At 40.4% G+C, this 12,552-nt stretch overlaps 1 protein-coding gene across 3 annotated transcripts in view; it reads left to right on the forward strand.

Annotated features, from left to right (window-relative positions):
* ctnna2 (catenin (cadherin-associated protein), alpha 2) overlaps window positions 1-12,552 on the forward strand; it is a 278,051-nt gene that overhangs the window by 18,339 nt on the left and 247,160 nt on the right. For all 3 annotated transcript variants that reach the window (XM_086211559.1, XM_086211557.1, XM_086211560.1), the window contains exon 2: window positions 2,667-2,773. In XM_086211559.1, coding sequence (XP_086067685.1) covers window positions 2,672-2,773 — 102 coding nt within the window. In that variant the 5' untranslated portion in view covers window positions 2,667-2,671. The remainder of the gene's footprint in view (window positions 1-2,666; window positions 2,774-12,552) is intronic.

The raw sequence follows: 12,552 nt of genomic DNA on the forward strand, positions 1-12,552 counted from the left end.
CTGCTGTCTGCTCCTTTATGCAAGCAGGAACAGGAGAAACACTGTCAGAGCCCTACAAAGAGACCTCCAGCAGGCCACTCATGTGCATGTTTCTACCCAAACCATCAGAAATCGACTCAGTGAGGGTGGTGTGAGGGCACGACGTACACTAGCAGGGCCTGTGCTCACAGCCTGGCACTGTGCAGCTTCTGTATTTTGCTAGGGAGCACCAGAATGGGCAGATTCGCCATTGGCACAGACCTCAATGTGCTAGCCAGAGGTACCCTGACTGCGGTTATGTACGCGGTTGAGATCCTTGGACCCATTTGTCAGACAATGTGCTGTTGCAGTGGGCCCTGCGTTCCTTCTGGTACATGACAACGCTTGACAGGCGTGTTTCAACTGTTCCTGGCTGATGAAGGCAATGATGCTATTGACTGGCCCCGCCCGTTCCCCAGACCTAATCCAATGGAGCACCTCTGGGACAACATGTATCATTGCATCCACTGCTCCCATGTCTCACCCCAGACTTTGCGGTCGCTGACTGATGCCCTGATCCAAGTCTGTGAGGAGATCCCCCAGGAGACCATCCATCGTCTCTTCAGCAGCTTGCCCAGACATTTTAGAGAGTGCATACAGGCACGTGGAGGCTGCACGCACTACTGAGCCACATTATTGGTTGTCTTGAGGAAATTCACAGAAGCTTGTGATCTCTTTCTTCCACTTTGACTTTAAGTATGATTCTGAATCCAGTCCTCAATGGGTTAATGAGTTTGGTTTCCACTGATTTTTTATTTTGTTCTCAATGAATTACGCTATGTAATCAATATTTCATTTATCCAGATCTCCGATGTGTGATTTTAAGTGTTCTCAATTTTTTTTTTTTTTGAGCAACGTACATACCTGTAATGACACCAGGTGGACAGGCTCACTGCAAATGAGATGGAATTCGGCAAGCACTGTGGTTGATGTTTAACTGGCTACGTGAAACTGAGTTATGTTAAAGATATTTAGACTTCCTGCTCATATTGGGATAGTGTGATGAAGGGCTGATAGACTTAAAAAAGTTAATTATGCCAGATTTTCTACTGTTTATCCATCTTAACTCATTGCATTTAGTATTAGGAGGCCTGTGGCCCAGATCTGTCACTCTTGTTCACATCCTTTATTCCCTTCTGCCTCTGCCTCATCGACATTGGCAGCCGACTGGACCCATCCCAGCTGGCCCATTCTAAAATTGCTTACTGTAGAAACACATCCCCACAGTAACAACAGCCTGCTCCCCCCATGCCAGCTGCTCGCTCCTCACATTCACCTAATGTAACCCTACTGGGCTTCGGGCTCTCAGATTAACTCTTGACGAAAAATGTTTCAAGTTCATGCGTAAAATTTTTAGAAAATTTACAGACCTCACCTGGCTTTTTTTTTTTCTTCGTTTTTTTTATTTTAACATTAGTTGTAACTGAGATGAGGTTCCTCATTACGTTGATTGATTAGCCAAATGAGTTAAACATCAGGTTCATTGTATTTTCAACTTTTCTTCAGTGTTTTTAATCCTTTTTGTTTCCTTTCTTTCCTGTTTTGTGTAATTTGAATGATAATACGTCTTTTGTAACTGAATGATCTGAAGTAATCAGAATGCATTACAGGCTCTCTCCAGAGCACTGTGGACAAATCTAGGCCAAAACTCCACTGAATGACAACCGGCAATACAAATGAGGCAAAAAAAACAAAAAAACGTATGATTATTAATTTTACTGAAGTTTTACTCAATAATTTTCAGCTTTGAAGTGATAAATGATAATTGTGGAGTAAATGGAGTTAGAAAATCTTAAGCTAGCAGTCAATAATTTATGGAGCAATCTTTAACTGTGCTTACATTTTATTTGATGTGGGGGAAGTGTATATGATGACACGTCTCACTGGTTATTAAAAGTAAAGAAAAGAAATGTATGAGTTGATGAAACCTTTCGGAGAAAGTCATGCTGAGAGTGCTTTTTCATGTGGTTAGGTTTTGTGTCCATTCAAGAAAAATTAATAATAGTAGTAGAATAAAATAACAACACAACAACTCTGAACTTCTATCATTGAACATAGAAACTACACGGGACGTCCCAAGAGGCATTCTCCTGAGTAGATGAGCTTTTGTCCACTACAATCAAAAAGCAAGTGAATCATGAACAACCTCTCATCTCTGTGCCATCTTGTGCTGTATGTTGAATATATTAACTAGGATAGACCACGTCATCAAAAACAAAGTCCTGATTAATTGTCTTATTTATCCTGTTAATAATTAATGAAACAGTATCTGTATATATTAAACACGTGCAATTACTTTTCTATAATTTGTATCAAATGTTTTATTTGACTTATGCAGAACTCACCCTATTCTTACAGCATCCATAATTTAGCTTAATTTTTGGTGTCATGCTGACACAAGTTAATTCATGTGGGTATTAGCATGCTTTGCCGAAAAGATGTAAATCCACACATTGCTGATGAGTTTGGTTCTGCTAACTTTCCTATCAGTTGCCCAGCTGTAACACAAACATTTATGTCTGCAGACTAAAATTTTGTGCAAATTGTGAGCGCTTCCAAACAGTTCTCTTGTGAAAAAAAAATACCTTGCAGAGTTTCGCACTCGATTATCAGTGTTGTAAATGTTAATCTGTTTCTGTTTCCAATAGCGACAATGACGACCGCCACCTCCCCGATTTTGTTGAAATGGGACCCGAAGAGTCTTGAAATCCGCACCCTGACTGTGGAGAGGCTCCTGGAGCCCCTGGTGACACAGGTATATCAATTTATTGTCTATATAGTATACATACACACTCGACCAGAATGAAACCCACATTTCTTGCAGTTAAAGGTTTGTTTACGCTCATTGTCAATATTGTCAATTGGATGAATAAAACAAGCCTGTTATAATTTAGCAAGAGAAAAATGGATTACTATCCATTTTGTCTGGATCTGGATTGCTTGATAAAAAGATGCTAAACTGTTCTGGATTGTTGCCAAGCACTTTGGCTCATGGTCACTGACTTTGTTTGGCTTTCATGCTGAACAGATGGCTGAACATGACTTTGATCACACCGGCTCATTGCGGAAGAGTGTGATTTGGATTGGGTTTACTTAATAATGTGTTGATTGATTCTGATACACATTCAGAATTAGTTAAAGCTGGTTCTGTCAAAATTCTGCTTTGGATAAACTCCGTATATTAGTGGCATGTTGCTGTTGGATGGTTTTGCTGATGATCAAAATTAAATGGCGTAAATGAGAAAAGAACACAATTTGGATTTGGAGGCGCCAAGCGGTGTCTACAGTCTTCTGTAGTTTTGAACTTTGGCAACCAGGATTCAAAACTTACTATCATCAAGCAGCCTTTAGCTGCAATGCTAGTCATGTTTGAGTTAGTCCAGGTGTGAGGTGTACAGGTTTCACACTGATTTTTCGACCCCAAGACTAATGTAGTGATGTGAGGTGCTGAGGTTTTTGGGTTCTGGCAGTAGCATTCTGGTTCCGCTGGACCTGTGTGACTGCCGTCATTAATCCTTTTTTCCCACAGTTTTAAAAACCCGCTAATACCTGCTAACATCAATCATTCCCCTACAGATGTTGTCTGCAGTGGGAATGGGTTTAATCACCATTCACTCCTGGGTCAAATGATTCTGCAGTATAAGTGGGTGTTTATCAGCTCCAGCTCCGATCAGCATAGATGTGACACGGGTGAATCCTGCCCCGCTTTTTCTGCTTCTATCTCAGACTCGTGTTTGATGAGAGGTCGAAGCCCCACTATCAGTATACATGGTGCTATTACAGCTCAACTGCCTCTTTCTCATTATAGCCACAAATTCTAATCATCCACATTTATTCTAACATTGTTAAGTCAGTGCTGAGTTTGAAAAACAGACTAGAGCAAAAGATATAAAATAGTAACTATACAGAAACACCGCCACTGTCCTTCATGCTACTTTACAGCTTCCAAGAGTGTACACATAAATCTCAGGTGCTGCTGTGAAAACACCTTTAAACCTCTTTCCGGTGTTCTAACTGTGTAAGTGAAGCGGACTATGACACACCAAAAAAACAAAAAATAAACAGAAAGGTAATTCTTCACCTACGTTTAAAAAGCCAGTGCATATGTGGGTGTGTGCCATGGGAAAAGGGAATTAGACAGACCTCAATCTGATCCTGGTCATACTTCCAAAGCGTTCAATAACAAAATTTGTTTCATCCTCATATTATAGATTAAATTCAGGTCTGGGGTGGAGGAGAGCACAGATTTCTTTCTCGAATTAATTTTTTCAGTGAAAGAGGTGAGCACTACCTTTTTAAACCTTTCTTCTTTCACCCCTTGTTGAATTCAGCATCTAGAGTTGTCTGAACCTACTGCACCTTCATATATGTTTGAGGGTTGTTGGCGGCTCAGAAGTGGGACTCGGTTATTGTTTGGAAGCCACAGGGCAGCATAACACATCTAAACCAAGTGACTGTAAATTTAAGCACTAGCAGGGTCTTGTTTTCAGTTATAAAGAAGAGAATTATACTAGAAATTATGACCGTTGTCTTAAGCACTTGAACAAATGTCCATGTTACTACATGGATTGCTTTGAGACGAGGAACAGTGCAAGTAAACAAAGCAAAGTCACAGTATGAAAAAGTGCATTATCTGTTTAGAGCAAAATGTAACACCTACTCTTTTAAAAGGGAAACCTTTTGGCCTTATTTTTCTCCCAAAGCAGATCGTTTAACTCCAGAGTGGCGCTGTGTGTGTTTAGTAGAGTTTTACGTTGTCAGCCACATGCCGTGTTTGTTCTTGTGAATGGACATCACACAGACAGCTAGGTAATTGCTTAATGTCAGACGGACACCAGCCTGATGGGTTTCCTTTCTCAACACATCGATAGAAATGCCTGACTACCCTAACATAGAACTATGTGTCTGACGACCCATCATTTTTTAAATGATCCCCCGTGACATCCTCATTTCCCTTTTGCTGATCATTTACAACAGTGATTCCTGGTTTTCATTCAGAATGCTTCATTCTTAGTGTAGAAATTCACATACATAATGCTTAACAATTTAGCTGGGTAAGAGTTTTGCTGTTGATCTAGTGTCAGAATGGTCACGGTTTAAAAAAAATTTGACCCAGCAAGCGCATGCTGTGCTTGTACGTGTGAAACCTGCTGGCAAGGTAAGCTAATGTAATGAAGAGATAAAAGAGAGCTGTAATTCTCCAGCAGCAGAGTGGTGGCTGCCTCATCACTGCAGTGGATACCTATTGCTACATGAAGGACTACACCCAGTTTGGACGACAACAACAAAAAAAGAGAAATTATGATAACTTTTATGTTGGGTAGGAAAATGTGGCATGAGCTGAACTGTACTCCACAGTAATATGGAAGGAGTGAAAATGAGATGCAAACAGAAGTCAAGGCTGCTTTCAACATGGTACAAAATAACACACCTGGCGCTCATAATGTGGCTTCTGGAGTTTTCCTTTTCATGCATTGAACATGCAATCTAAACCTGCTTTTCAGAAGTGGAGAACTATCAACGTAACTTTTCTGGGATTAGTCTGAGAGACTTCTTGTTATCGAAGTTATAGATACTTGTACCTGATGATATTTACCTTCATATGGTCCTCCTACCAGTTTGTCCTGTTGTGTCATGTAATTGCATTTAATTAGGGCCTGAGCCTGAAGTACCTTCAGGCTCAGGCCCTATTATGTTTTTATGATTTATGAGTTTCTCTGCTAAGCAATAAACATAATATGCTGAACCAAGGATGATATTTTGGCAAAATACACACACCAGTAACCGACTAAGGTAGTTCATCTTTTCTGTAAATGCAATTGAAGTGTGAAGCCTTTTAGGATATGATATAAGACACAGTGATTGTATTTCCTGTCAATTTGGATGATTCAGTGTGCTTGGATAGAATAAACAGTTGCCTCAGGAGGAAAGACAAACAAGCTCACGCCGACTTTGCTTTAGATAGCAGGCTCATTTATCATGACCGAGCCCCTCTCACCACTGCCTGCGTACTGGGCAAGTTCATATCTAATAATACAGGGACTTACTTTATCACTCTGTATGAAGGCGGCAAGACTGCTATAGTAAAAAAATTTATATTGCAGGAAATGGCAATATTTTTTGAAAGAATTATGAGAAAGTTGTTTTGAGAGGCAGGTGGGGCGGGGGGGGATTGCGGACACTTGAAGTTTCCATTTACTACCATTATGTGTAAGAGCCTTGTTTGTATGGAAATGTTAGAGGCAAAGCACAGCTGCCACTTGGATGGGACCAGAGCGGTTGAATGTGAATTAGCTTCCATTTAAAAAAGCATAATAGGAAACCAGTAATTTTAACCATTTTAAAATTGTGCTGCATTCTGTAGGTTTTGTTGATAGATACAGATCAGTTAAAGAGATGCTACATTGGTGGCCTTTTATGCGTCTTTTTTTTGCAGATTGTTAAAAAAAATTGTGGAGAGAAGTATTGGTGTTCCTTGTATCTCTGCACGAGTATTTCTATTGTGAATTTAAATACAAACCTTTCAGGAATAATGCCCGTTTTCACACGAGTGAACAGGGAGCCTCTGCATCTTTATGACCTTAAATGTCATGCAGGGCTTCTGGAAGGAAGCAAATGATTAGCAAAATAACAAATAACTACACAATATTATAACTAACGATTTTTACTTATGAGACAATAAAAGTCCATCCCTCCATTTTCTTCTGCCTACCCTGTTAAGGGTAGCGGGGGGGAGGGGGGCTGGAGCAAATCCCAGCGGCTTTTGGGCGTGAGGCGGGGTTGCCGCCAGTCACCAGTCAATCGCAGGGCCAACACATACAGACAGACAACCATTCACACTCACAGTCACACCTACGGTCAGTTTAGAGTATCAATCAGCCTCGTCCCCTCTTGATATCTTTGGACTGTGGGAGGAAGCTGGAGTACCTGGAGAGAACCCACGCAGGAACAGGGAGAACAACACCTTGCTGTGAGGTGACAGTGCTAACCACTGCACCACCATGCAGGCTGACAATAAAAGTATGTCACGTAATTTCATTAAATTTCAAAGTTCCGATGAAATGGCTAACTGAGTGGTGTTTGATTCTGATGACTTCCTGTGCAAATATGAAACCATTATTGTCAAGATAAGAAAACTACTTTTAAGCCTCTTTTAACACTGTTATTTTTTTTTATGTGAATACCAGTTTGATTCTGAAAGTTTCCGGTCCTTTTCCAACCCTAATGTCATCCAACTCGAAGTGTGGTGATGAGTACTAGTTGGCCCCTGACACACACACACACACACACACACACACACACACACACACACACAGACACACACACACACACACACACTCTCAAGTCAAGGGGTTTAAGATAAAGGGAGGGGAGGCGATGGCGGGGAGAGGATTAAGGCTTCATGCTGCATCACTGTCATAATCCATTAAGCTAGCGGAAAAGGGGGATGGCTGGACCTCAGACACTTTTTGGAGGCTGGAAAGGATGCTATACCTCTCCTCAGTTTTTATTGAAATCCCACAGCAGTCACTCAAAGTTGGGCAAGTTGGGGCAATGCTACCGAAGATGACCTATGTTTAGAGAGTTGTCCTAATTTTAGAAATATGATGACAGCTGATGAAACTTAACACCTCAAGGAAAAATATGGTTTTGTTTAATGACAGGGTTGTCTGAGATTATTGAAGTATACATGCATTTTTATGACATCCGAAAGTAATCCTCTGTCACATTGCAGGCACATTATGAAGAATTGGGTCTTGGAGGCACTGGAAAATTTGAGTTTTGCACTTCTTCCACTTCATTTTTAAATCCGAAGTACTAAAAAAGAAGGGAGATGTGAAGTCTTCTTTTCACTCTTTCTATGCCTCCTTTGAATTTGGATGACACTATTACCAGGAGGTTTTGAATCTAGTGAGGGCCAGCTACTGTATGTTTGCCACACTGGCATTCCACTCATCCAACACTTGCCGTGTTACAGCAGCATGAGCCAACTGTCAAATTCCCTCACACTCCAGGCTCCAAACTACTAGAGGGCAAATCATCACATCTGTTTAGCTGATCCACTGCCAGGTCCATACAACCAGTCAAGATAATATTGCCATCTTTTAATAATCTGAGGACTAGTTTTGAGCTTCCTTTACTAAGTTTTTAACAAGGCCATAGCTGCAGGTAATTAGCCACGCCATCGAAGCATATATGAACACCATTAATCACAGTAGCTATCTGTTTTAAATTGTTCAAACAAAGTCAGTATGCCCCGTGTTTATGTAACATAAAATTGCCATCATTTCAAGTTGGACTGAGATTTCACAGGAACCTGCAATGACTCAGTATGGCATCCTGACATAATAAATGGTATTACAGGACAGGCTGCACAGGGGCTAACTGGTTAGCATTCTAACTTAAGAATATTTCTGCAGCACAATACACCAATGCACTCAACATACCATCAAAACTGTTATTTCGACACAGACTGTTGATCATTTTTGAATGTTTTTTTCAACTAGGACATACTTGCATGTGTGACCTCTTAATCCAACGCCAGGGAATGGATTAGGCAGCTGCAGATATAGCGATATCATGTCGCCACAGAAACGCACATACCACATTCAAAAGTGTTCTAGGTTAAATGAGGATAGCAATTAATTCTTTTTACACAGTAGTTAGTTTAGGATGGCAGCTGTGTCATTATGCAGAGCACCCCCTGTTAGCCTCCACCTTCTCATTACACATGCCTGTGCCTCTGGATAAGTCCCGCACATCGGCATCTTATGATTTTCATCCGTCTTTGGGCTGTATCTTGGACGATTTGCAATGTCAGCATATACTTAGCCCCGGGGGTCTTGAACAGCGGCCATACACAGATGTTGGTAGTCTGCAGAAAATACACCACATGAGAAGCGATGGCTTGAGAAACATAACTCATCTAGACGCACTAGATAAATCTAAGGTAGACACTGACACACAAACTTTTTGACTGTGTTATTCTGCAAGTAATTTGTGTGCCGGTTGATTAAAAAAGATATCTGTTCTTAATTTAATTCCACAAGGCCCCGTGCCATATTTTTGTATTTTCATAAAGTGGACATTTCAGTGAATGGACTTCACTCTTCAAGCTGTAGTGATTTACCTCTTTTATACAAGTGGAATGGATGCAGAGAACATTTTAGATTATCACATTTTAGATGGTCAGAACTGCATTAAATAGCTCCAGAAGCTTCTATGTATTTGCTTGTAAAACACACAACAGTAACAAATTCAGGAAAGAATTTACTCTCACCCCACAAACAATTTTTGGTTTTGCATGATCGATTCATTTATCAGCTTCATTGTCAAAGCTTTATGATGTAGTTATACTGCATGACATATTATACAATATCACAAGCCACTATTCTTTCAAAAAGGACTGATGAAAGAGACAGAGGGAGTGAGAGAAACTGATTTGACGTTCGTCATAGGGAATTTTGCCTGACTCATGTCAGACAGCTGAAATTCACAGAAGTGCGTATGCGGGGTGATACAGCTGTCGTAGCAGTGTGCTGATGGCACGACAGATATCTATTTCAAACTTTTTCAAGTAGGCAACCCTCCAGGCGTATATAAAATGACAGAAAATACGTAGAACTGCACAGAAAGTTGTGCAGTGTTGGAAAATTATTAAAATTAATACCTCCTTTTAGCAGATTAAATGTGGGGGGATTGATTTTTCCATTGCACATTAAAATAAAAATTTAAAATAAAATGCCAGTCAAAATATGTGAATCCATGATCTTGCTGTTAAAATGACCAATATGCATAAAGTAAAATTGATGTTGGCAGTGATGACAGCATGGGGGTGTATGAAACCTGAATCAAATCTCTTCAGAGCACTGCTGAGAAAACACAGCTGGAATGCAGCTGCACAAAAACATGGAGTTGCTGCAGCAGGTAAAAAGACTCGCTCCACTCTGCTGACAAGTGTGCTGACTACGTGCTCTGTGTATTTTAAACTCCAGAGCTGTGGGAACAGCAGTAGAGAATTCAAGGTCATCTTGTGACCATATGGCATGACTTATGTTGTCTGATTATGTGCGAAATTGTGAATTACAGTGTTGTTAAAGGACCAACAATTAACACAGATGCACAGGCATGCACACACACACACACACACACACACACACAGAGTACTACACAGAAATAGGAAGACTATGACATAATGCCACAGCCGATGCTGTGAAGATGCTGAGCAGATATACAGCTGATCCATGTGGGATCTTCAAAGGACTCTGACAGTGAGCCACCAGGGGCCTGGCCTGGCCTCTTGTGTTCAGTAAAAGAGAGACATGGAGGGGAAGAAGATGAAAGGAGAGGAAGTTGTCAGATAATCTGAGATCCTGATTGTCTGCATATTTGGTTGGGAGCTAAATCAGCTAAATATATGTCAGCCTGTTGTTTTTTCTATCATTTACTCCCCCTATGATATAAAAGAAAATAGGTTTACTGATGCACAACTCCCTCTTATTTACCCAGAGACCACATATCCCATTTACACTAATAGTTTACTCACCAAGGTCTTTGATTTTGGACTGCAGCTGTCTCCTACTGGTTTTGTTTGCTTTGCTGAGATTTGTGTCTACGCTGAGGTTGTGTTTACGTTCACCATAAAGTGTTTGCTGTGATTAACTGAGGCAATTGTAACCATAATCGAGGGGAATTCTTCAATAAGCTTTATAATTTACTAAATACTTCATTTTTGATAAAGCTGGCAGTGGATATTTAAACCAATTGCCATCAAAGTTAAACCTGGCAATCACAAAGCACTCAGCAAAGATGCACGAGTCAGTCATACCTCTTCAAATATTTAACATGTGTATGTCAATTAACCTCTCCTCCACTCAGACCAAGGTGATTATTGGGACAAGGACAGATTACTTTCTTCTTCTCTTGTATTTTTGGCAGGGACAACTGTTTCCTCCAAACAAAAATCCCTTTCACACCATATTTGCAACCTTCATCTGAAGACCGTTGTGTTTCTGTATAAAAAGTGGTACAGCAACTACTCTAACTCAGTGGTTGGTGTCTTGTCTCCTTTTGGAAGGCTTGATTTAGACATGGTTGTATTACAGTTATGGAGGGTCGAGATCCAGTGGCAAGACAAAACACGTGGTTTGTGGCATCTGGGAATAAAAAAGCTCTATGCTGAGTTGCATGCTAAAAGACTGGACAGCAGAGAAAGCATTTGCTGTAGTTGGTCTGCTGCTTGGATATTCAGTACGTACCCTGTGTTTGCTAAATGGTGTAATTTCATCCACATTCAAAATGCATTCTTTGTGCTATAACACTGTTTCTGCACAATCCTTGAAGCTAGTGTTTCAGTGGCTTGCTGCTCTGATGTCACGGATCTGTGTAACCAAGCCTCACACTTGCACATATCCATATCAGAATTAGATTTGAGAAAAGGTTTTTCTTTCTCTGAAGTCAATGACATTTCACTGGTCAATATTCTCTCATTTTTCACGACTTCACAATTTCAGCTCAAGCAACATGATCTGCAGCGTGTAACTATTAGCATTAAATACAATTTGGCAATAATAAAAGCATTGCTGCTGAAAAAAATTCTTATTGGCCAGTGTTACACATTGATCCTGAACCTACACTCTCGTTCTGCTGTTTTGTTTGCTTAAATTAGTTCCCTGAAGACTAATCATCTGCGTTTTCCCCCCTCAGACAAGATGAACGGTATTTTTAGTCTGCACTTTCTCAGAATCCAAACCTTTTTTTTCCTCACCTTTTTGTCTTGAATATACTAATTATTATCAGCACACAAAAAACAAAAAAATAAACATTGTTCCCTAGCAGATAATTGGATCAAAATTTTGGCTTCTGCATCGGGCTGTGTGAAACACGTTGGATAATTTTAAAATGTGTTAAAAATTCTCTGCAATGGTTCAAAGGTGCACTTCATAAGTTTGAAAACAAGTTTGTGCCACTTTTATTCTGCCTCGTATTACAACTTTGCACCTCTCGAGGGAATTGAGAATCACTGTAGCATGGAGAAGCATCGTTTCTACGAGCTCCCTGTGGATGTGTGAGCGCGTGAAGGATTGCTGCTTCTCCACAGCTGGTCCGTCTATCCTGTCTTCTTCACATGGCAACGCAGGCCTCCAGGCGTTAATAATGACAAACACAACTGACATTACGCATTGTGGACTGCATTCGCAACGATAATCATGACATGCCTCATGATGATTAGCATGACAATCCTGTTTTTTTTGTTGTTGTTGTCAGATTTGACGAAAGCAACTAACAGAGCATTTACATCTAATTTCTTAATATTTAATCTCTTTACTACTTTGACTAATGTCTTCATGAAGCACTCACAGCTCTGGCTAATGGAGGAAAACAAAAAGAAAAAAGAGCTTTGGTTTTTCCAACTTGTGTGATTGGGCTAGTGAGTTGCAGCCTCCCTGGGCAATCATCCAATCTTTTTTGTCAACCTCTAGAAGTTAGGAAAAGACTGGTGAGAATATAATAAAGGAGTGGGAGGATTAAACA

Source organism: Aulostomus chinensis, chromosome 8 (genome assembly GCF_037954235.1).
Source record: "Aulostomus chinensis isolate RoL2024-O1b breed Wild chromosome 8, RoL_Achi_v1.0, whole genome shotgun sequence".
Taxonomy (NCBI): domain Eukaryota; kingdom Metazoa; phylum Chordata; class Actinopteri; order Syngnathiformes; family Aulostomidae; genus Aulostomus; species Aulostomus chinensis.